This window comes from Sparus aurata, chromosome 1 (genome assembly GCF_900880675.1).
Source record: "Sparus aurata chromosome 1, fSpaAur1.1, whole genome shotgun sequence".
NCBI lineage: Eukaryota > Metazoa > Chordata > Actinopteri > Spariformes > Sparidae > Sparus > Sparus aurata.
The window spans coordinates 19,525,088-19,550,084 of NC_044187.1; the positions used below are offsets into that span (position 1 = coordinate 19,525,088).

Sequence of the window (24,997 nt, forward strand, 5' to 3'; positions counted from 1 at the left end):
TTACGTATTTCTCCTCCATTTTGGACCTTGTCTTTCCGTCTTTCTTTCTGTAGTTCCTCCTCTTTTTATCCTTATCTTTAGCCTCAGCATCCTCTCCTCTCCTCTCCTCTCCTATCCTCTCCTCTCCTCTCCTCTCCTCTCCTCTCCTCTCCTCTCTGCCACTCCTATCTATCCTTGCAACTCCTCCTTCTCACACCCTCTTCCCTCCTTCCTATACACTTCCTTCCTTTCCTCCCCTTTTATCCTTCTTACTTGCCTCCTGTCCTTCTTCTTCTCCTCCTCCTCCACCTCTTCACCTGCAGCTTCACTCCTAATCATTTCATCTCCCTCTCATCATTTCAACCTTTCTCTTCCCACCTTGCCCCCCCTCTCCTGCCTCTTCTTTCCTGCCCTCCCTTTCTCCTCCCCTTCTTATCCTCACATTTCCACCACCCCAACCCTCTTCTACTCCTCTCATCCTCCCACGCCTTCTTGTATTCTCATTGCCACTATTTCTCTCCTCCACCGCATCCCTTCCCTCTCCTCCTCCGCCTCACCTGCGGCTCCTCTCCTATTCTTTTAGTCTCCCTCTCAGACTTTCCTCTCCTCCCATTTCACCTCCTTCTCACCCTTTTATCCCCCCTCTCCTCTCATTGTCTCTCACCTCTCTCTCACCCTTTCCCTCTAATCCTCCCTCTCTTCCACCTCATCCTCACCTCCCCTTCCCTTGCTCCCCACCTCCCCCTCCTCCTCCCTCTGTCCTTCCCTCCCCCGTGTTCCAGCGGAGGAGCAGTCAGTCAGCAGGTTGTTCCTTTGTGCTTGATCTAACCATGTGGCTGCCAGGTTCCTATAGTGGAACATGGTTCTGTCAAGCACCATGGAACGGCCCTGCAAACCCTACAGCAAGGCCACGACGCAAGAGACAGCAGTCTCCCGTTACCCCGCAACCTCTGTGTGTGTTTGTATGTGTGTGTGTGTGTGTGTGTGTTCATATGTCTGTTCATGTGTGTGTGTGTGTGAGAGCGAGAGCATTTTTCTTCTCTGATCTGATTTGTGAAGCCGCTTTGTTTGTGCTGTGGTTTCTAACACTAACACTTGCCTCGCAGTCTGACAGGACTGAAAGCCTCCAATGTTTTTGTTCTCGCGTGGATGCGTGTGCGCCTGTATACGTGTCTTGATCTCGACAGTTTACGTGTCTCGGGTCATGAACTTGGCTCCGCTGAGGCCGTGATACACACGAAGCATTTTGAGGTAATGCTCAGGGGGGAACGCTGCGCACAAACATAATCAACAAGGGTTTTTTGAAATGTCCGTTTTGATGAGATCACACGGCTCCTAGGCACCACCTCAAAATTCTTCCATTGTGTCACAGCCTTTACTTTGGCCGGCCGCTGTGTTTTTGTAGAACCGGTACCAGTAAATGCTGGGGTTCGACACCCGCACATTGAGGCCTCTCAGTGACGTCCTGCTTATGATTGTGACCAGGTACGGAGGATTACCGCAGTAAGCTAGGAGGGGACTGCTTCGCCGACTTAGCCTGCCCTGAGAAGTGCCGTTGTGAGGGCACCACGGTCGACTGCTCCAACCAGAAACTCACCAAAATACCAGATCACATCCCGCAGTACACTGCAGAACTGTGAGTCACGCTGTATTGGATTACTACAAAGTGTATCCACGTGTGCGGTGTAGAGGAAGCCTCGCTTCGGCTCTTCTGTCTCCTCTGTTGTTCTCTGTCTCTGTCTCTGACCACCCTCCTCTCTCCTGTTTTTTAGGCGTCTGAACAACAATGAGTTCACTGTCCTCGAGGCGACGGGGATCTTCAAAAAGTTGCCTCAGCTGAGGAAGATGTGAGTCAGACGTGTTATAAACATAACGGGTACAAAGCATCACATGTTGTTGTCAGGAAGTCATACAGAGGTCACACAGAGAAAACTGTGATTGTAGGCCAAAATTGAAATCAACCATGTGTATTTTTCTTCATTCGTCTTTCCTGCTTCCCTTCCTCGCAGTAACCTGAGCAATAACCGTATCACCGACATCGAGGAGGGGACATTTGAAGGAGCCTCAGGGGTCAATGAGCTGATTCTGACCTCCAACAGACTGGAGAACATACACCACCGCATGCTGAAGGGACTCGGCGGCCTCCGCACACTGTGGGTACACACACAGGCCGCGCTGGGAAGTAACAGATTACATGTAATAGAATGTGAAGGAATAAACGTTTCAGTGTTGCTACGTCTATGTTGATTATGTTGAGGAGATATTTACTGAAGCCCTGGTCCAAAGCTCCTGTGCAAGCACCAACACTTTGCTCCAAACTCACCTCTCAGACCTAGCAGTATGGCTAACAAGCTAACAGAAGCTACGGCTAGCAGCAGCTAGTGGTTACCATGCTGATATGCAGCCTGCATTTGTTCTGCATATGAGTTTGACAGGTGGCCAGTTCCTACATATTCAGCCTTTAAAGACAATTTGTGTATGACAGTTTTTTTTTTTTTTAGAATCCAATTGATTACTTACTAGCTACATCATTTGTATTAAGTAACTGACTTCATTTCAAAATAATCTGACCCAATCCTGCACTCACACACACAGTTACTTAAACTCACATGCCATCATATTGTCATATCCAGTGTGTACATACTCACATACTGCGACAACGTCCATACAAACATGTGAGCATGCATAATTCACAGGTTTATTTTATCCTAAATATACCTGTATTTGTTTTTTCTCCTGTAAAAACACAGTGTATTCAATAATTTTGCCTGTGTGTGTGTTTGTTTGTGTGTGTGTGTGTGTGTGTGTGTGTGTGTGTGTGTGTGTGTGTGTGTGTGTGTGTGTGTGTGTGTGTGTGCAGCATGCTGAGGAGTAACCGCATCAGCTGTGTGAGCAACAGCAGCTTCGTGGGGTTGAGCTCAGTGCGTCTCCTGTCGCTCTACGACAACCAGATCACCTCCATGAACCCAGGAGCCTTCGACACGCTGCACTCCCTGTCCACGCTGTGAGTACCCGCACTCGGACACACGCGTGCACATGCGTACGTAAAAAAAACACACACACCCACACACAAAAACACGCTTCTTTTTGTTCTCCAGCAACCTACTGGCCAATCCCTTCAACTGTAACTGTCACCTGGCCTGGCTCGGTGACTGGCTGAGGAGGAAGCGTATCGTCACCGGTAACCCTCGCTGCCAGAGTCCTTATTTCTTAAAGGAGATCCCCATCCAGGATGTAGCTGTCCAGGACTTTGCCTGTGAAGATGGTGAGATTGAGGCACATTTACACTTTCCAAGTTCCTCATAAGATATGCAACATCTGCAGCAATTTTTCATCACCAATTTTCTAATCATCCTTCCTCCCCTGTCTACCACTCCACCCATCTGTCCTTCTCTGTCAGGTAACGATGAGAACAGCTGCTCTCCGGTGCTGAGGTGTCCGGCAGAGTGTTCCTGTCTGGACACTGTGGTGCGCTGCAGCAACAAGGGCCTCACCACGCTGCCCAAAGGCCTGCCCAAGGAGACCACTGAACTGTGAGTTAGAGGCCGACGCGTCATTTAGTAACTAAGTGGTATAACGATTTCACAAGGCTGCCGCACTGGACCTCACAGGAGACAGAGACAGAGAAAGACACCTAGCCGCGTTTCCATCAACGTGTTTCTGTATGCTGTTTGAAGTGCTGCATTAGAAAACATTTGTCAGATATGTTTTGTTGCCTTTTCAAAATAGAGATGATGGGAAATTAAAAGATTTTTAACCCATAAGTTCTGATGTCACGGGGCTTTATCTCACATGACTGATCAGCTGTTTCTGCTCCAAGTGAGATGAAAAATAGCGGATAGACGAATAACGCCTCATCTGTCCACTGGAACCTGATGTAACCTTCCACACACATTTTCTTTTATTTTCACCCATTTGAAGTTGGACTTTAGATACATCATCATTAAACACAATGAATGAACCAACTCCTGATAATCACTTTACAGTCGTGGATGGAAAGAAGCATCCATTCTCTTTTTTCTTTTCATTCGGTTAAAACTTTACTTTAGATTACACACCTTCCATACATTTGAAAGGAAACATTCAGCTAGACACGTATCCTGTTGTCAGCTTTATAACAAAGCATTTTTCAGATTATCAGTGGGGTTTAATCTGTTTTATATTGCTTGACAAGTTTGAGACCTTTCAAAACCCATAAAGAATAATTGATAAAGCATTCTTCCATAATTTGAAACATTTGAAATATCCAAATGTAGATAACGTGGATAGATTTAAAGTTGATTTGTCATTGGCAGCTTTTTGTGAAGGATTTCTGAAGTGTTTTTAGTTCACATTACTTGTTCATTTCATTATCATAATTTCTGAGGACGGTGAAGCTATAGCAGAGGTCAGAGACGTTGTGGATTGCAAGAGTAAACACATCAGCGCGCAGGTGTGAATTTGAGATAAGACCAAAATTTACCAGGAGTTGCTGCCATTCTAGCATCAAAGTTGACCGTCTCAGAAAGCTTCAAACGGCACATTTGAATCAGTCTTTTAACTTTCCGAAGTCTGCATATGGTCAGAAAACAAGCGAAAAAGCCTGAGCGTGCGGGCTTACATAGACACAGGTACACATACTGAAGGCTTACGGAGGATTATGTTCCAATCCAAAACACACAAAACCCCCGATGATCCGAAAATTATAGCCCTAAATTAAACATCAGACAGCAGGTGTGGTGGTGCTGTCTCTCATTTCACAGTTTCTCCTGTGAGCTTTCTCCAATATTAACAGAGACTTAATTAATGCGCCGGATTAATAGCACATTGTCACACAGTGAAGGAGATAGGTCTGCCGTCGTGCGTGTGTGTGTGTGTGTGTGTGTGTGTGTGTGTGTGGTTACACTGTATTAGGATGCCTCCTGTGGGGATATTAAACTCCTCTGTTTATTATGGCTGTAGCTGTAATGACTGCTCATTCCCGCAGATGAGGAATTTCCCACATGGTTAAATAACTTAATTTTCTCCCTTCTCATTTTCTCTCTCTCTCTGTCTCTCTCTTTCAAAATCCTCCCGACATCCTCCACATTTGTCTTTTCTCTTTCTTCTTTTGTTTCTCACCTTCCTCCTCCTCCTCCTCCTCCTCCTCCTCCTCTCTGTCTGTCTGTCTGTCTCTCAGGTATCTGGACGGTAACCACTTTACTCAGGTTCCCGTGGAGCTCTCCAATTACAAACACTTAACGCTCATGTAAGTATCACACACCTGCAAACAGACACACACTCAGACATTGATTCATAAATCGGAACACAAACACGCTTTTAATCAGGATCGTGACTTTGCTCGAACTCGTGTTCCTTGCTTTTCAAGACCTAAACTAACCGACTGGCGTTCAAGCAGAGCTCTGTGTTGTTTCACTTTCCATGTGGCCCTGATGTGGGGCGTGCCAACCCGAACATACAGAGTACAGAGGAATGCACTCTGCTGTATATAGTCTGTGTGTGCGTTTGTTTATGCATGTGTTGACGGTGCTGCCTGTGTGTGTGTTTTATGTCTCTGTTATCGTTTTCTTTTTCAGTGATTTGAGTAACAACCAGATCAGCACGTTGTCCAACCACAGCCTCAGTAACATGTCCGAGCTGCTTACCCTGTGAGTCTGGCTTTACATCAGTCCCTTTGCAGTGTGTGTGTGTGTGTGTGTGTGTGGGTGTGGGTGTGTGTGTGTGCACGTGTGTGTGTGTGTGTGTGTGTGTGTGTGCGCACGCGCGTGTGTGTGTGCGTGTGCTGGCTCAGAATGAAAGCAGTAATCAAATAAGCAATTGCGTTCGTTGCATAAAGCGTAATGTTTTTGTTGAGCTGTCTCATGATGAATAGAAAAACTTTCGGAAACACAGTTCATCAAAACGACAAACTTTAATGCAATGACAAAGCATTAATTGCTGATAAAAAAAATACAGAGTAAAAAACAGAACAGTTAAGGAGTGGAAGTCAGGTCAGATTTTTTTTTTTATCATTGATATCTCGATATTTAGAAATCTCCTCAAAAGGACTTCAAAAAAATGCTAAGACTGTGTCACTTACTTGATGTCGTTGTTTTCTCGAATAATCAAGAAAGCAAGTTTCTTGTAGCACGTAAATATACCATGACCTGAATGATATATGGTCTCATAACACAATAATAATCTCAATGTATTATCCAGTCCTACCACAGAAGAGGGATCCCTCTTCCAAGATGGACGGACATTCAGTGGATAGTTTCATGTACAGAACAGGCCGATAAAATCAAAGTATACAAATTAAGATGACAAAAATGACTGAATACAGCATACTGTAACAAGGAAAGATCAGCAAAAAAAATTACAGCATACAATACAATACAATATTTTGATGACAAAAATATGGATATATGTATACTGTGAAACATAAGCGAAGAGTACGAATCAACCATGGAGACCTGGAAGGAGGATATGCCTCATAAACACAGAACACACAAACTTCTATTCATCAATAAGTTGTTTCCAGTAAAATGTGTAAATGTAGAGTGAAATTGCCTCAGAAATGCACATAAAAATCTGACCAACAGGGCAAAAATAATCCCCCTTAGAGTGGAGGATGTTGCATTTGTGCGTGTAAAACATGGAAATGATCCCGTGTGTGTGTGTCTGACTGGGTGGACGTGTCTGTGTATGCTCGACTGCTTTGCTCAGTGGAATGAAGTTATAAACAGGATTGTGCTCTGAAACACGGTGCTGCATTTGAAGATATCTTGAGCAAAATGTCTGCATTTGTCTCCATGTCAACATGTTTATTCTGTGTGCAAAGAATCCTGAGCTACAACCGCCTGCGCTGCATACCAGTGAGGGCGTTCGACGGGCTCAAGTCCCTCCGTCTGCTGTGAGTAGCCGTCTCGACACACGCGAGAGCTGGTGGATAACTCTGAAACACTGAGGCAATCCAGACATTTACCATCCAGACTCTTGTCTACATTTCTGTGCCCCCTCTTTCTTTCTCTCTCTCGCCCTTTCTCAGGTCTCTCCATGGTAACGACATATCACTGATACCAGAGGGAGCCTTCAAAGACCTGTCATCGCTCTCCCACCTGTGAGTAGCACCAAAACACACACACAAACACACACACACATCACCGCTCATGTCGTTCTCCAGGATTGAAGTGTCCACATTTCAATTGTATGGAATTGCAAAATAAGGAAAACATATTATCATGATAAAAAAGAGTTTCTCTCATCGTCTGAAAGGAAAGTGTCTGTTTGGTGAGGCTTGTCCGTGAATTTATCGGTAAAGTGATTCTCAGATGCAGAGGATGTGAGGATGGTTTTTAAGTCAAGCTGAAATAAAAAATGTCATCACATTTTGCACCTACACCAATTTATGTAAATTTTTGTGTTTCATGTCAAAATTTGATCGTGATTTCCCCTTACGTAATCTCGTACTAACAGATTTCAACCAATAATATCACGCCGTCCACCCATCAATCAATTTTCAGCTCAGGTTTAAATGGTGCGGTACAGATTCACACCCCTGTCGATGTTTTGTTGCTTGTTATCTCAAAAATAAGCACTCTGTAATACGAGCGCAGAGGCTGTATTGGATGCTCACCAGTGTTGGATGGAAGCGAATGGCGATGCCGTGATGCAGTGCCAGTGTCCACACCAGGGGGCTCACTACGATCAGCACCACGGATAGCGCTGGTGACGGGCTGCTGCTTTAGTTACATCCCACCGCAGACCACAAGTCTACTGTTAATAATCCAAGATATGTAACAACTGCAGCATATTTTACAGTTTAACAATAAACTTTATTGTCTGAACTAACATTATTGAATTAAAACAGTAAACCTCAACCTCTGGAAGTTTTCAGGCACCAGTACAGACACATCTGCGATAGTGTCAACCAACCTATACAATCGGTCGGGCTCCACTGGGAACTGTTTTTTGTAAGAACCATGTATAATGTAATTTATAACTTGTCAAAATTATAATACTAAAAACTTAAACTTAAGCTATAGTAGCAAAAGGTGTCGTCATGAGTTATCGTCCTTTATAAAAGCAGTGCTATAAGTAAGCTATAACAAGCTAAACCCTGTGTTCTGCCTGAATAACTGCAATCTTTACATTTTTATTTAAAAAAGGCACGTTAGACCTTTTTTGATGAGACTTAAAGCAGTAAATGGTACGTTTTTTGGAGAAATACATAAGCTAGATGCTGTCAGTCAACCCCACTTTAGTCTCAGTTATTTATTGTAGAGATCTTTACTACAGTTTCACTCTTAATTTGACAGTGATGTACAACTCAGTCTGTAAGTATTTAGACGTCGACCCAGCTGTTGTTTTCCAGCACATCAGATCTGAAATGGAACAAAGACTTGAGGTTAAAATGCAGCTTTCTTTCCTTTTATCATCACTGAACATCGCTCTCTCTCTCTCCATCTGGCTGGCAGGGCTCTGGGCGCCAACCCTCTGTACTGTGACTGCCACATGCAGTGGCTGTCAGACTGGGTGAAGAGTGGCTACAAGGAGCCTGGCATCGCCCGCTGTGCCGGGCCCGGCGACATGACCGACAAACTGCTGCTCACCACGCCCTCCAAGAAGTTCACCTGCACAGGTAAACATACACCGTCACGCACATGCAGCACTGTAGCACAGGAATACCTAATACATGCACATGCCAGCAGATTTACAGTACATATGCTGTACTATACACACGTGTGCTTCATTAGCTTTACTTCAAACAAAAGGGTCATTCGGCGCCACCTCACCCAGAATTCAGAACTCTCTCAGTTCATGTCATTGATTTTCTTGAAAAAAAAAATCATGTATAAACTTGCAACAAAAGGTTATAGTTTTACTCCAAATACTTTTTAAGCTATGAATTTTTTCAAGTTTGATCATCTAAGCTTCATAATTTCATAATTTTCATGATTATTTATGTGAATTGTCATCCTCACGAATCGCTGACAGATAAAAGTGTGTCCTGAACATTTCAGTTTCACCAGTTTTCTCTTTCTTTGAACCGAATGTTGATTCTGTGTAGTATTAATGTAGTTCTATCAAATCTAGAACTTAAAAATACATAAGTAAAAGAGTAGTAAGAGTAGTTAGTGCTATTGGATTTTGCTGAATAATTTAAGTTTTAATATGACATTTTTTCAAGAACATTAGTGACATGAACTGGGAGGGCCGAGTTGAGCTGATGTTCACACACGCTTTCCGTCAAATATACACACACTTGATGAGGACTCCGAGAGGAGACCACAAGTTGCCATTTACAAATCGCTGCCGCTGTCCAGTGAAAACCATGTATGTCCAAAATGTCTATTTTTGATGATTCAGTAAGTTTTTACATGTTTTTGTTTCCTGAAGAAATAAGATGCAGTCACAAAAATCATCCCGTTTATCTGAACACCTAAAAAACATTTACATAGTTTTCACAGGACAGCAATGAAATGTTACTATTTAAATTCATCTGATAACTCTAAAAACCACAAATTTGCTTGTGAACGTGATTTTGGCTGTAACTCATCATACTGCAAACTGCTGCTGACTATCATTCACCATGAATCCATGACTGAAACCTATTTTTAACCTAATCTAACTGACGCACTGTAGAAGTCCCGGGGCCTTGTGGTTTCCTGGTGCCAGGTAAAGTAGCCAATCAAGTCATGGTATACTCCCTCCTCCGTCTCTGCTCCTTCAGACAGTCCCAGCCCAGTTTTCCTCATCCTATGTGCCCTGAACAGACGGACCGCTCTTCTTCCCTTTCAGCCCTCGTGTCCTGACCAGCATTGTGTGTCCCGACTATTGATGTCCTGTCATGAAATATGAGAATATGTCCACTGTAAATGTCAGGAACCTGCAAAGAAACAACTTTTAAAAGTCTTATACACAAGATTACAAGTTACCTTATATTATACAATAGGTATCATTGTTTTTTTCCTTTTTCTGTTCCAGATGTCGACAATTTGTTACTCAAATGTCTAATTTTTCTTCTGAAAAACTGACAATATTTTAAAAGCACAATAAGTTGACTTCTGAAGATGGACGGTTTAAGCAGGATCCTGATGGTGTACAGCTGTCTAAGTGTATGCCAACCTGTGTGTTCTACCTCGTCTTACTCCCCTACATGTAGAGCATTATATAAGTGTAAGTGTTTTTTGCTTATGTGCATGTGTTGGTGTGTTTGCGTCACGCAGGTCCCGTAGATGTGAGTATCCAGGCCAAGTGTGATCCCTGCCTGTCTAGCCCCTGCAAGAACGATGGCACCTGCTCCAACGACCCGGTGCACTACTATCGCTGCAGCTGCCCCTATGGATTCAAGGTGCACACACACACACACACACACACACACACACACACACACCTACATGTGGAAAGCCAAAAGAGTTTTACAAACACGCTGAGGAGTCTTTCATAAATACCAAATAGCGTTAAAAGCAGCTTTTTTCACATCATCAATTAACACCTATAATTCATGTTTGATGTAACTTTCACTTGCGTTTACACCAGTCTGTGAGTGGAACAGGACACTTGTATAACATTGAAATGATGTGGACCCAAATACAAGACACACAAAGGCAGAAGGTTGGTGAGCTTTAATAACAAAGTCCAAAATGCGAGCAACAAAACAGACAAAAACAGGCTGCAGCAAATCCAAAAAAGGACCAAAGAGAAATAAAAGAAAACAAAATTAGTACAAACCAGAAGCTCAGGGAACACGGGCAGGAATCCAAGAACAGGAGGAGCAACACAGAGACACTGGGAATAAAACAGATGGACTGACAAAGAAGAGAAGGAAAAGACAAATAATTAAATACACAAGGGAGGGAAGACAAGTTGGACGCAGATGAAACTAATAGGGCAATCAAAAAAAGAAAACAAACAAAGACAGGAAATGAAAAGTAAAACATGACACACAAAGATAAATCCACCACCATAAAACAGGAATAACTAAACCAAAAACCCAGCCTGAGTGAGTGAAAATGACCCTTTTGGCTTTCCATACTCCTTACACAGAATGAACTTACACAGAAAACACACACAGAAAGAATATTCCTGTTTCTATTTAAATGTCAAGGGGATAAGAGAGTCCTATCTCTGAGAAAACAGATGCAGATTCTGTTGTATTTGAAAGCACTATCTCTATAAACTACTTGTATGTGTTTGCATTTAGGGGCAGAACTGTGAGGAGCCCATTCATGCCTGTATTAGTAACCCATGCCAGAACGGTGGCACCTGCCACCTGAAGGAAGGAGAAGGGAGCAACTTTTGGTGAGAGACTATTCAAGAATATTTTTATCTTTTGCTGCCTGGTTTATATTTTCTAACTGTTTCTATACATTGTCTCGTGTGGCTCTGCAGGGAGGTTTCTCAAGTCTGGAAAATGATGATATCCTTATGATTATTCTCAAGATATCAAATTTACCGCAAAAAAGCCTAAATTACTAGGCTGTTGAGTTTAAAGAAAAACAAACAAAAGTATTTACAAGAATAGAAACATGTCACTGATACCACTGTTGAGCTCTAATATGGGAATCGTAGGCTCCGCCCTTTGAGTAGCTTGACCCCTGTCAGGAAGTAAAAGTCTGAATATCTCAGGCCCCGCTGCACTTGTTTTGTCCTTTCTTCTTTTAAATCTGTCTCTTGTGAGTGCCGCAACATAATGGAAGTGCGATGCTAAATTGCTTGAGTGCCCCTTTAACATCCTAATTACCAGGAGGGCAGCTCTTTGAATTACTCTCTGCCACAGTGTTTTTAAATGCTATGTCGAGGGAGCTGCTAAGCAATACATTTCCTAATTCTACACATAAAGGCTTAACACGAATACCGTGATTAAACCAGTTATTCAAACCACCTCTGTGGAAATGAGGGCAAAAAACCCCAACCCTTGCATTGTGGGTAATGTAGGCAGCAGGTTTTGAAAAGCAAGCCAAAGGTCCAGCATCAAACTCCTTATAAAACTGCTGGACTCCATGCATTCTTCTTTTTATAAAGACCCACACATTACATTACCCACAATGCATCCTAGCCACTTTATTCTGCTTTTTTCACACGTGCAGTAGTACTCCTCAAGACCTGTAGACACACTTTAATTTGCATATTGCACCCTTTAAGCAGCTCTGCAAGATTGAAAGAAATAAACATTTTTCATGATAACCTTCATTTCAAGGTCATAAAGAACTGAAATATTCCTTCATGTTTACCTTAAAACAAACACAGAAGCCTATAAGCACACTGCTACAAAGCTTGTTTAAGACACAGAGGTTTAGTGAACTCCAGGCATCAGTTACTAGACATTAGATACCAGTAAAAACCAGTGAACCAGCAGTTATTGAGAAGACATTAGTGCACCCTCTGGAGATAATTCTACCAATGATGCTGCCGCAGCACTAATGACAGGTGGGAATGAGTGTGCAGGAGGTAAAGACCTCAGGGGACCACTTGTGTCCTCAGTCTGTCTCCTAGCTGGACAGCCCTGCTGTGAGAATCGCCTTCTCTTCATTAGGCTGCTTAGAATTAACAGGAGGGGAGCCAACGCCTGTCTGCAAGCTCTGGGCAGATTTTAACCTCCCACACAGACAATTAGACCTCCCCTCCTGCACAGCTCCTCCTGTTTCTCTCCCTGTCTCTTCTCTTGTCCTCCCTCTGTCTTTCCTGCTACATATATATGTGTATATATATATATATATATATATATATACATATATATATCTTCCATCTTCTTCATGTCTGTATTTCAATCTTTGCACGCTTTCTTTTCTTTCTCCGGTGTAAGAGGAGGCGGAATATTCATTGTGAAGAGCTGTCGTCGACTATATAATAAGATATTAATCTAGCTGAGTGTGTGCCGCATAAGAGCTCTTTATTAGACCCATAATATACCACTCTTTGTGTGTGTGTGTGTGTGTGTGTGTGTGTGTGTGTGTGTGTGTGTGTGTGTGTGTGTGTGTGGTATGTGCGTGTGTGTGTGTGGTATGTGCGTGTGTGTGTGTGTGTGTGGTATGTGTGTGCAGTAATAAACCTGAGTAGTAGTTACACAGTTAAGGCACGCTCATGTTAACAGAATAATGACTCTCTACTGGGGATATGTAGATGGAGCTGACACTGCTGTTATCAGCTCTGTGTGTGTGTGTGTGTGTGTGTGTGTGTGTGTGTGTGTGTGTGTCTGTGTGTGTGTCTCTTTATGCTAAGATGTTTCTGTTGACAGCGTTCTGTATGTGGTCCTATGCATTCTTTCCCACCCGGCTCATGGTTGTGTGCATCTGCGTGTGTCCCTGCCATCTCAGGTGTGTGTGTCCAGAGGGCTTTGAAGGCGACACGTGCGAGATCAACATCGACGACTGCGAAGATAACGACTGTGAGAACAACTCCACGTGCGTTGATGGAATCAACAACTACACATGCATGTGCTCACCAGAGTACACAGGTAACACTTCAGCCCGATCTGTATTCACAGTTCAGACGTGTCCCTTGAACAATGTCACCGAGATAACCAAACACAAAAACATTGGCCTCTCCGATGATGCTGTAGGTCAGGGGTTCTCAAAGTTTTGATGTCCAGCGAAGTAAGAATTGATCCATTTTTCTCAACCATACAGCACGTTTTTAAATTGCGAATATGTCTACCGACTACCACCACTGACCTGTGGGATGCACTTTGAGAACACCTGCTGTAGGTTCATGTTCTGACCACCACTCTAAATTATTTCAACTGCATTGGTCTGTCTTGGCATCTCTCAAAGACTACAATACCCATGAGCGCCAGCCGTCAGAGCCCGTCAGATTCAGAGCAAATGCATAACGTTCTGTCCGTGTAGCTGAGAACAAAACCACTTTGTCAAAAAATTGACCCGTGGCAGATGTAGAATGATTTTTAGCTCACTGATTGGATGTCTGTAGTTGACATCCACTTCATAGTGTTTTTTTTTTCTGTACACAGGCTTGACTTTACTAGTGGTTTTCAAACACAGCTCAGATCCTTTGTACAAATGAGTTTAATGCTGAAATAGCTGAAGAAGTGCTCCTGTGAGTTGACGGGAAAAAAACAGCAGACAAATCATATTCAGCTGTGACTAACACTGGTCTGTTGCTACTCGTTTGTCTGCTTTTGCACTGTGCTAATCATCTCTGACTGCTAACTTTTGTGGCGGTGTTCTCTCTGTCTTTCTGTGTCTCGCTGTCCTTGTGCCTTTTCTTCCTGTCTCGCTCTGCTTTCTATCATCTGTCGTCTCTGTTTTTTTGTGTGTGGTTGCAGCTGCTACCAATGAGGTGGAGAGAGGTTAGTCTGTTCTTCTCTCTGTCCCTCCTGTCCCTCTCTCCTTCTTTCCATCCTTTTCCTTCCTTCCCTCATTTCCTGTGCTTTCTCCGTGCTCCCCAGAAATGTGATATTCAGCACCACAGATTCAACATACCGTATCCATGTTAGCAGTGCATGTTATTGATGTTCAAGCAGACCGCTGAGTTTGTAATCCATCCTCTCAGATATTTGGGGAAATCTGCTTGCTGATTTGTGCCTGTTTGTCGTGACCACGCTAAGGTCAAAGTAAAACTGTTTCATAGTATTCCATCCTCATGAAAGGACCAAAACCAACAACTTGTTTGTGTGTTTTAAAACCTTCATTCACAAATTACAATATATTGAGCAAATATGACTTATTTTAAGTAATAAATGTGGCACAGTTAGCATGTAATTATTCCCAGAGTGGACTTGCTCCTGTCAGGAGTATTCGTTTTATTCCCTCGTGCCTCATCAGCGACTCGTTTGGAGTTTCATGAACGTCGGGACACACGCAGGAATATCATCAGGAACATGACATCCACAGAGATGAGATCATTTATCAGATCGGCGTGTTAGTCCTCGCCACGAGAGAGTCATCCATCATCAGAAAACACACCCAAAATACACGGACACACACACTACAGCACAGATACACACAGAGATGAACTAGCAGAAACACTCAGGTGTTTTCTACTATAATCTCACTGTGTTTATTTATTGGTTTTGTTGATAGTATGCAAAGTATTAAAAGGTTGTTGTTTTGCACGTGTGTGTGTGTGTGTGTGTGTGTGTGTGTGTGTGTGTGTGTGTGTGTGTGTGTGTGTGTGTGTGTGTGTGTGTGTGTGTGTGTTCCTAGGGGAGCTGTGTGAAGAGAAACTGGATTTCTGCGCTCCAGAGCTGAACCCATGTCAGCATGACTCAAAGTGCATTTTGACCCCTCAGGGATACAAGTGAGTGGACTACACACACACACACACACACTCACGCACTCACACACACTCATGCACATACACATTGCAGAGTTGGTAGATTCAGTCATGATTTGTTGTTTCTGTCCCACAGGATTTTAGTACTAGCATTTTTAATACCGAAATAAATGAGTTGCTGGTTTTTCCCTACTGAGATAAGCAGTATGTGTGCACTTATTCGTACATGTGTGTTTGTGTGGCGGGGAGGCGTTGGGAGTGTAATGTAATTTTGTGAGTAAGACTTCCTGTCCAGATTTTATCAGAACCTTTCATGCGTGCGTGTTTATATAAAGTTATTAACACTTAAACAAATGATGTCTGGAAAACAGTTCTCTTCCTCAGGAATCTCTCTCCAAAAAAGCTTTCATCACCAGGATCCTACTTTTTGTGTGTGTGCGTGTGTGTGTGTGCGCGCGCGCGCGAGAGAGAGGGCATGCGCATGTGTGTGCTATTATTATGTACTCCAAACAGTCTGGGTCAAGAGGGAACAGCTAATATTAAAATGTCTTAAAGATAAGCAATTAAAACCAAATCCACCCACAGGGAGATAATGTTTATTAAACTAAAAACAGCAAGAGGACCTCTGCTCAGTCTGAGGATTAAAGTTCGGCATCAACAAACATTCCTGTCTCATTTCTTGTACGTGTGTGTTTGTGTTTTAGGTGTGAGTGCACTCCCGGCTATGTAGGTGAGCACTGTGAGCTGGATTATGATGACTGTGAGGAGAACAAGTGTCAGAACGGAGGTCAGTGCATTGACGCCGTCAACGGATACACCTGCGTCTGTCCAGAGGGATACAGGTGAGGTGCACACGACCCCAGCAGAAAAATCACACACAAGTTATATTATCATACGTGGTCATGAATTTCAGTGGAGGAACTATTTAGAATACCATTTCCACATAGGTGTAGTCAGGGTTTAATTTTCAAACGACATAGTTTGTAATGCTCGTTGATTGCCTACTCTCAAATGTTGTATTGTCATTGAACGCACCAATAAAGGCCCCAGTTTGACAAGAATATTCGGAATATTGACAAGTTTCAAGCTAATTTTAAGTCTCTAGATGTTCATTATATAAAAGAATATAAATAACACATTAGAAACGACCTTTAAGGCTGTTAAGAACATTCTTGACCCTGGTAAGAAGAACCACGGTGCTCTTAACAGCAGGTTACTTAGCTGCAGTGTTGTAAAAAGTACCTGAAGGTCATACAGTATTACTTTGGTAAAAGTTAAAGTCACCCACGCAATAGTACTTGAGTAAAGGTCTTTAAGTGTCTGATATTGAATGTACTGAAGTATCAAAAATAATTTTCTGGCAATAAATGTACTTACACATACATACTTACATACATTAAAGTAAAATTATACATATACTTACTTGCTTGTATATAATATATTTCAACTGATGTTGAGCCTGGTTAATTTTTGGATCCAATAATCAGCACTTTTCTGATTACCATAATCAGTGTTTTTTAAATCCGATCAATAATAAACTTGGTAGACTTGAAAATGTGCTACTTGTATCTGCAAAGTAAGTACTTACTACAGTTATCAAATAAAAATAGTGGAATAAAAATTCAACATTCCCCTCCAAAATGTAGTGTAGTGTAAGTATAAAGTAGCAGACAATAGAAAATACTGACCTCAAACTCAATGCAGTACTTGAGTACATTCATTCTCATAATCTAAATCAAAGATCTGCACACACACTATTTTTAGGCTAACTGTATTGAATGTGTGTGTTTGTTTTGCAGCGGGTTATTCTGCGAGTACGCTCCCCCGATGGTCCTTCCTCGCACCAGCCCCTGCGACAACCATGAGTGCCTCAACGGGGCGCAGTGCGTTGTCGTGGGTACGGACCCCCGCTGCCAGTGTCTCCAAGGCTACGAGGGCGAGAGCTGCGAGACGCTCGTCAGCGTCAACTTCGTCAACCGTGAGTCCTACCTGCAGCTTCCCTCCAGTCTCCTCGCACCGGAGACCAACATCAGCCTACAGGTGAGAGCTCGGACCGTTATTACTGACGCACAGTACTTTAATGTTATAGCTCGTTGAGATGGAGTTGATTTAAGCGCTTTATATACTCTTTGGTGTTTAAATCTAGTGCTCTGCAATTAATCAAATTATTATTGAAATCGCTACAGGCATTTGTTTGATAAAGCATCATGATGACGTACTGTAGTGCTACAGAGTCGCCCTAACATTTGGTTCAGTTCCCAAAAACATCACATCTTCATGTTTTTAATGATAATAACAATCTAAATTTTTTGACTATATCGTGCAGCCATAATTAGAATTTTGTTTGTACATTCTTGATCTGAAAAATAACTCGTAACTAGAGCTGTAAAATAAATGTGACAGTATTTGGCTCTGAAATGTCAGGGAGTGGAAGTATGTACTCAAGTTAAACCTGTACTTACATATAGGACTTGATTAAATGTGCTTAGTTACACTCCTTCACTGTTATCAATTTAAAAGGTGATATGTGAATGTGGTGGAGCAGCTTGTTTCTGCTGCCCCCAAGTGGCCAAAAAAAATGGTTGTTGCACAGTAATCACCATTTCTACAAACATCCTGCTGTGTTCTCAGATTGCGACAGATGAGGACAGTGGTGTGCTGTTGTATAAAGGGGACAACGATCACATCGCCATGGAGCTGTACAGGGGACGCCTCAGGGTCAGCTACGACACCGGATCTTACCCTCCGTCTGCTATATACAGGTACATGAACACGCAAGCAGAGACGTCCAACAGCACACTCAGCGATGCCTCGTTCACATGATGGATGACGGACATTCCTCGACTGACTCTCTCTGTTTTCTCTCTCTCAGCGTGGAGACAGTGAATGATGGCAGCTTCCATGCTGTGGAGCTGGTGGCAGCAGACCAGACTTTGTCTCTGTCCATCGACGGCGGGCCGCCCAAATCCATCAACTCCATCAGCAAACAGTCCACACTCAACATAGATTCTCCGCTTTACCTGGGAGGTGAGAACCAGAGTGTGTTAATGTGGGAATGACCCAAGAGATACTTATAGAAATGTATAAGGAAGATTTAGCTTATTCAGTGCTTAAAAGGTCAAATATATGCTATATTTTGGAATATTTTAATAAATTATATATTTAAAAAATACCCTGATTGTTGGTTATGTGCGATTAATATATCATAATAAGGGGATACAAGTTAGATTTTTTTATTGCTTGCCTCAAATTTGTCTTCCTGCACTGTCATTTGAATATTAACTGGTTCATAGCATTAATCATCAAAACATTATCCTGCAAAGACCCAGATAGACCAACTTAAAATCTCTCGCATAGAACGTCAAACCACAAGGAACACTGATGTGCATTTTGACCTGGATTCAAAATTTGAAGCCAAAAGTAAAAAAAAAAAAGAATAATCTTTAAAAGTATCTTGATGCTTTTTTTTCCCAAAGTGCGGCAATTTGTGTCATGGAAAGCTTCTGGGGAACTAAAGCACTCTTTCATCACTGTCTGGCAGGATTCCTGTTCTCCTTACCCAAGAAAAAGATAGACGGCAGATTATTCAAAACACTGCACCACTTGTTCGTACCGAGACCACAAAGAGAGCACACCTTTTAAATTCTTCCTGATGTTGGTTTGCAGATTAGAGATTAAGTGTCTGTGTTTGGTCTTCAAGTCTATCAGTGGTCTAGAATATATGCAGGAATTTCTTTTAACGTGTCACGTCCAATCCTCTGGCATTGACATTTTAGTTCCCTCTTGTCAGAGGAAAGGTATTCCAAAACTTTTTTTAATTGCTTTGATATGTACCTCTGCAGTAATGATGCCCTCTAATCATGCTGTTCTTCCTTCAGGTATGCCAGAACGGGCCTCAGCCTCCGGGGGTCTCTCGTCCCTGCAGCACAGCTCAGGAGGACGCAATGGCACCAGCTTCCACGGCTGCCTCCGTAACCTGTACATCAACGGGAAGCTGCAGGACCTGGGGGCCGGGCTGGGCTCAGGGGCCGCAGGCTCTGGGATAACACAGAGCACCACCAGACAGTGGCTGGGCCACGGGGTGGAGCCAGGCTGCCAGCCCTGCCAGACGGGCGCTTGCGTCCAGGGTGACTGCCACCCAACAGGGCACCGTGGCTTCACCTGCACCTGCCACCCGGGCTGGACAGGGACACTGTGTGACCAGCAAGTCAACAACCCCTGTGATGGCAACAAGTGAGTTTTTTTTGTGCCAATATGTCTGTATATTGGTGATTAAAGTATCAAACCAACAGTAAGTACAAGGTTTTGTTCAGGGTTTTAGGCTTTTAGATCCAAAGCGAGACGGATCTTAGACTTATCCTGTCTCTCCATCCTCAGGTGTATCCACGGTACCTGCCTTCCGATCAACTCCTACTCATACTCCTGCCGCTGCCAGCCTGGTTTTGCTGGCGTGCTGTGTGACGAGCAGGACCAGGATCCGGCGAACCCCTGCAGTCTGTCTCGGTGTAAACACGGCAAATGTAGAGTGTCGGGCCTGGGCAAGGCGTACTGCGAGTGTAACAGTGGATATACGGGAGAGGCGTGCGACAGAGGTGAGAAAAACATAAACACATTCTTTTAAAACTAAATCTAATCCTGCCGATTCTCCGGCTCTTGACCTTAAGCATTTTCTCTCCTCTAAGCTTCTGCTTTGCTGTCTGTTAATTGTTAAACGCTCATTAATCTCTGCAGTGTGCGTGTCTAACGGTGTTCAGTGTGTCTGTATTAACGCTCCTAACCCGTTGCTTTTTCAACTCAGCATCTCCTGAGCTTCCTCCTACTCCCTCGCGGGGGAATACTCAGGTGAGACTGCCTGCTCACGTTTTAATGTCTGCCTCTTTTTTAAATATTTTTCTTTTTTGCCTAATTCATCCTCAATGCAACCCAGATTAAGGCTACTGCTTCACGTTGTTTTTTTCTCACGCAACATGTAGCTGAAGTACTTTGTGATTTATTTATTTTTTTACCTTTTATCCAATTCTACGTAACTAACTTATTTCAGAATGATAAAATCTTATGTTTTCTTACACATGTGAGACATGTTGAATCTTGATTTTTCTTAGACAGATATACATTCTGTTTTGAGCTTAACACATCCTCACGTCTAAACGAATGAAGAGGTTGATAACCAGTGACCAAAATGACTTGACGGTTGTAGCGTACAAGCAACAGAAAGGCCAGACCTCCGCACTACAATCACAGTTTGGTTAGGTTTAGGCACTGAAACTACTGTTTTGATCAGTTTAGGAAAACACTGTGGTTTGACTTCAAATAATGACACTACCTACAGTATGTAACCATAAACTGGCATTAGAAATTTATGTTGATTACACAATGTAATGGATAGAATAATGAAACCATCTGTGTTTGCATTGGTTCCCTATAAGCCTTGCATGTGGTGATCCACTTAATAGCAGCAGACCAGGTTTGAATACGACCTGTGGCTCATGTACAGAGGCATCTGACCTGTTTTGCATCTGACCTGTGGTCCTAAAAAACAAAAACATGTTTGAAAAAAACAAAAAAACTCATTGTGGACATCTACATTTAGCAGACGCTTTTGTCCAAAACAACTGACAGTAATTCATACACTGGTGGCGGTGGCTGCCATTCAAGGTGCCAACTAGCCCATCAGAAGCAATTTAGGGTTCAGTATCTTGCCGAGGGACACTGCGACATGCAGACCAGGGGAATCAAACTAGTGACCTTCCGATAACAAGATGCTGACTCTACCCCTGAGCCACAGCCTGTTGGTAATATTTTCCTATGTATGGGTCTTAATAAGCTGCTTGCAAAGTTGACCTTATGGTCTTTTTTCTGACTAGCACGGGTTGTTTTAAGTAGAGAGTCTGAGACTGGGGACTGCATGATGTGACAGCAGCAGATGTGTCAAAATATAATTTTGACAAGGTTTAAATTTATGGCTTTGTCGTGGCCTGATTTCTTGCTTGTTCCACAAATCTCATGAGGTTTTGTTTGATACATTTCAAGGTTCTTCTGCAGTGTGTCATCCCTCATGGTGTCACCTAGTCTCATTTCACTGCCCCCTTCTTGTCCTGTGTACAGTCCTCTGCCCTTTTTTTTATCACTCTTCACTTTTGTTTGCAACATTGCTGCTTCAAAAAACAGCTTAAGGCATGGATCCCCTCTAACCTTTCTCTCGCCTGCAGAGGTGGCCTGCCGAGGAGAACGGGTCCGAGATGTCTACCAGAGACAGCAAGGCTACACGGCGTGCCAAACCCAGGAGAAGGTCTCCCGCCTAGAGTGTCGGGGCAGCTGCCCGGGGGGAGCAGAAGGACAGGGCACCTGCTGCACCCCCCTCCGCAGCAAACGCAGGAAATACACCTTCCAGTGCACTGACGGCTCTTCTTTCGTCCAGGAAGTGGAGAAGGTGGTCAAGTGCGGCTGTACAAAGTGTTCCTCATAAAAAAGAAAAAAATCAAAAAAGGAAAAAAAAAAGAGACAACACCCTCAGCAGATCTCCTCTCCTCCAGATATGTTTTATGTTCCGGCCCGCCTTACTTGACCCCCGTCCCCCTCATCCAAGGAGAAAAACCCCTCACCCTCCACAGCCCCCCGCCCGCCCTCACCAACCCTGTTTTCTTTTTTAAAAACCCTAAAAAAGGCAAAAAAAACAAGAGAAACAACAAAAAAAGAGAGTTTCTTTTCTTGTCAGTGCTGGACTGATGATCGATGCTTCCTCGGTGGGGATGTTTGAATTGTATTGTAAAGTACAAAAACAGACTTATTTTTTATTATGAAGTGGAGAAAAAGAAAAAAAAAAAGAAAAAACACAAGAGTTGACTTTTTCCTTACGTCTACTTCTTCCTTTGTTGATCATGATGACTCCAATGGTGTGCCACACTGTCTCTTCCCTGGAGGACTGACCGGTCACTGACGGTTGACCGCCTCCTGTAGACTTCCTGCTTCCTGTCCGTGAGTTGTGTGTTTTTAGGAGTAACCTTAACTGGTAGTACCACAGACTCACCACTAGGAGGAGCTGCATTAAGGCACGGGAGACGGAGGGCAGTGATAACCCACCCTGCAACACAAGAAACCACCACTGTAGTCCTAGGTCTCCCCTTAACGGACCTCCTGAACCCTCTGAGACTGTGTGCACGATCCTACACACAGCTGTGCTCAAACTCGTGGTATTTTTTACAGCTACTGAACAACACAAACACACACACATACAAACGCTCTCACCTGTAGAAGTTATACATATTACCTGCAAGGTTAAATACATTACGCTCTGTTTATCTCCCCCCAGTCATGAATGACAAGTATTTATTGTATCATAAATACCTGTACTTATTCAGTAGATCCCCTATGTATCAATCTGATTCTTTTAATATATATTAATTTATATTTGTCCTTATTTTTGTATTAAAAAAGACATAATCTGTCAAGATAGCTGAACTAACAAAATGGTGTCCTTTATTTTGGTTGAAGAGAAGTTGTTTTTTTTTGATCACTGAAACTATTTGTGCTTGCCAGAGACCTTAGTTACATTTTAATCTGCAAATGTGACGTGAAGACATTGTATATTTTTGTCGCGTTTCCTGAGAGTTTGTACTGTGCCATTGCCAGAAGGTCTTTATATTAGAGTTATAAATGTATAGATAATTTCCCTACCTATGTATTTCACACACAAATCTTGTGAGTAGCATTGACCCTAGAGGATGCTTAGAACTGTTTTTACCTTTTTAACAAATTTATGCTTAAAGAATACTGTGACTTTTTCTAAATGAAACTACTTTGTTAGCCCCTTGGTCTCCAACGTTAACATGTTGCTGCTAAGTTTTTGTACCGTAGACTTGGATCCTGATCTGTATGTTATATAGAACTTCCTGCTCCTACTGTACAGGGGCACCTTGTGTAACAGATAAATATGTCCCCCCACCTCTACACATGTGCATTGTGCTTTATATTCCCCCTCTTCTCCATCCCCAGTCTAATGTCAGTTCCCTGACTGATGTTTGTTTATTAAACACAATATTTACCTCACACTCCTCACCTTTGCTTATTTTTCCTTTTTTTCGCACAAAGCTGTGCAAGTCAGAAGTCCCCCCTCGACCTAGACTGTAAAATCTGACAAAGAGATCATACTTGAAAAAAGAGAATCGAGCCCCTACAACTTAAATGTATTAGTCTACTTTACTTGGTAATTCTGAGGTAATCGATTTCCTGACTTTTAACTAAGTAAAGTCAACTCTTAAAATTTACAGTATAAGTTTACAGTATAATTCTTATTAAAAGTTTTGAAGCAGAAGAGTATGCAGAGTAATCTTCCAATCGTCATCCACACCTTGACCTCTTTTCATGCCCTTTTGATCTCCAGTTATACATTTAACCTTCTTTTTTGACATGTTTATTTCTGATCTCATTCACTGTAAAATCTGAACAAGTGACTTTACTTTAAAAAGAATCGAGGAAACAATTTAACCTCAAAATTACCAAGGAAAGTAGACTAATAACTTTACGTTGTTCACACTTTTTGCCTTGTGCAACTTAAAATGAATGCTCAACTTTGCTTGGTAATTCTGAAGTTTCCTGACCTATTTGAAATAAAGTCAACTTTGAAAAATGTACAGGGTATGCTCCTCCACTAGTCCACAGTATTTCTGAGCATGCACACACTTCTTTCTGCTCCCACTGCAACAATTGTTAGGGCTTGTGGTATTCTATGTTTCTTGTTGTCAACAAATCCGATTAAAGAAGAAAAACGACAATGATTTGTTCCCACTAAGTGTTGTGTGTGTGTGACCTAAACCTGATATACTTTATCCCTCTGTATCACAGAACTCCGTTATTGTCTAAAAGTTATTAAAAACACACCAATAAGGTCCACTCTTGCCTGACATATTGCTCCATTGTTCTTTGACTATCATTTCCAAAAACCTGCATTGCCTGGCTGTTTTTTTTTAATATATTTAATGCCATTATTTATAAATGAAACTATATATTTGTGACCCATTTTTCAAGATTGACAGTTTCTGTATAAACAAATCGGCTTGCGGCTGAGAGCCACAAACAGGGAAGGGATGTCAGAAATAGACTGATAGTTTGGTCTTTCCATTGGATTTGTTGACAATAAAGATACATCAGGCTTATCATAAAATGTTTGTGTATTACAGGAAACAATTTATATTTGATTGTCTTTGAAAAAACAAACTCTTAATTATTTTTTTGCACAAACTTTTAAAAATGTTCAATTTTCAAGATAAATTATAACTGTTGCTGTTAAGCCTATAGAACTGCATGTAGACCACGATTAGCTTTATTTGGAGGCAACTTTCTAGAAATAGACATATTTTTTGCTTACTTATCTTTCTGGAGTAAACACTCAGTGCATAGTGTCATGGTTATATGAAAATGACATCATCCACATATAGATCTCTTATTGATCTGCTACCTAGCTACCTTTTTCTGGCAAAAGGTGAAGGAAGCGCATCTGCCATTGCAAAACCAAAAGAGGTCGAGGCATTGATTTCCCCAGTCACCCTCCTCAGGTAATGGTGGAAAAACTGGAAAAACTGTGGAAACTCTACACTGCAAAAGAAAAAGGAGAAAAGAGGGAGATTGATCGAAACCGAGGTAAAACTAGAGTGACTGGCATTAACCCGATGTAGAGAGCCACAGTGTTATGTCAAAGTCTGTTACCCTGCTGATATGTGATTCATCTTACCACTGGGAGCCATTGAGACTGTTAAAAACAAGCATTTTCTCTACCAGATCAGTAAGTAATAAAACGTGCCCACTCATTAATACAACTGAATGATTT

General features: G+C 42.4%; 1 protein-coding gene across 14 annotated transcripts in view; it reads left to right on the top strand.

The window, feature by feature from the left end:
- The window catches only part of slit2 (slit homolog 2 (Drosophila)), a 97,867-nt gene extending 73,922 nt beyond the window's left edge, over window positions 1-23,945 (top strand). For 8 of the 14 annotated variants that reach the window (XM_030421124.1, XM_030421142.1, XM_030421158.1 and 5 more), the window contains 23 exons: window positions 1,465-1,615; window positions 1,752-1,826; window positions 1,989-2,132; window positions 2,840-2,983; window positions 3,078-3,244; window positions 3,380-3,512; window positions 5,138-5,206; window positions 5,535-5,606; window positions 6,779-6,850; window positions 6,986-7,057; window positions 8,415-8,578; window positions 10,167-10,291; window positions 11,144-11,241; window positions 13,257-13,396; window positions 14,225-14,248; window positions 15,105-15,198; window positions 15,879-16,016; window positions 16,974-17,214; window positions 17,806-17,936; window positions 18,047-18,201; window positions 19,053-19,407; window positions 19,552-19,766; window positions 21,384-23,945. In XM_030421124.1, coding sequence (XP_030276984.1) covers window positions 1,465-1,615; window positions 1,752-1,826; window positions 1,989-2,132; window positions 2,840-2,983; window positions 3,078-3,244; window positions 3,380-3,512; window positions 5,138-5,206; window positions 5,535-5,606; window positions 6,779-6,850; window positions 6,986-7,057; window positions 8,415-8,578; window positions 10,167-10,291; window positions 11,144-11,241; window positions 13,257-13,396; window positions 14,225-14,248; window positions 15,105-15,198; window positions 15,879-16,016; window positions 16,974-17,214; window positions 17,806-17,936; window positions 18,047-18,201; window positions 19,053-19,407; window positions 19,552-19,766; window positions 21,384-21,640 — 3,236 coding nt within the window. In that variant the 3' untranslated portion in view covers window positions 21,641-23,945. Of the gene's footprint in view, window positions 1-1,464; window positions 1,616-1,751; window positions 1,827-1,988; window positions 2,133-2,839; window positions 2,984-3,077; window positions 3,245-3,379; window positions 3,513-5,137; window positions 5,207-5,534; window positions 5,607-6,778; window positions 6,851-6,985; window positions 7,058-8,414; window positions 8,579-10,166; window positions 10,292-11,143; window positions 11,242-13,256; window positions 13,397-14,224; window positions 14,249-15,104; window positions 15,199-15,878; window positions 16,017-16,973; window positions 17,215-17,805; window positions 17,937-18,046; window positions 18,202-19,052; window positions 19,408-19,551; window positions 19,767-19,972; window positions 20,017-21,383 lie in introns of all 14 variants that reach the window. The other 6 variants (XM_030421150.1, XM_030421173.1, XM_030421191.1 and 3 more) reach the window with 2 other exon arrangements.
- Window positions 23,946-24,997: the final 1,052 nt, after the last annotated feature.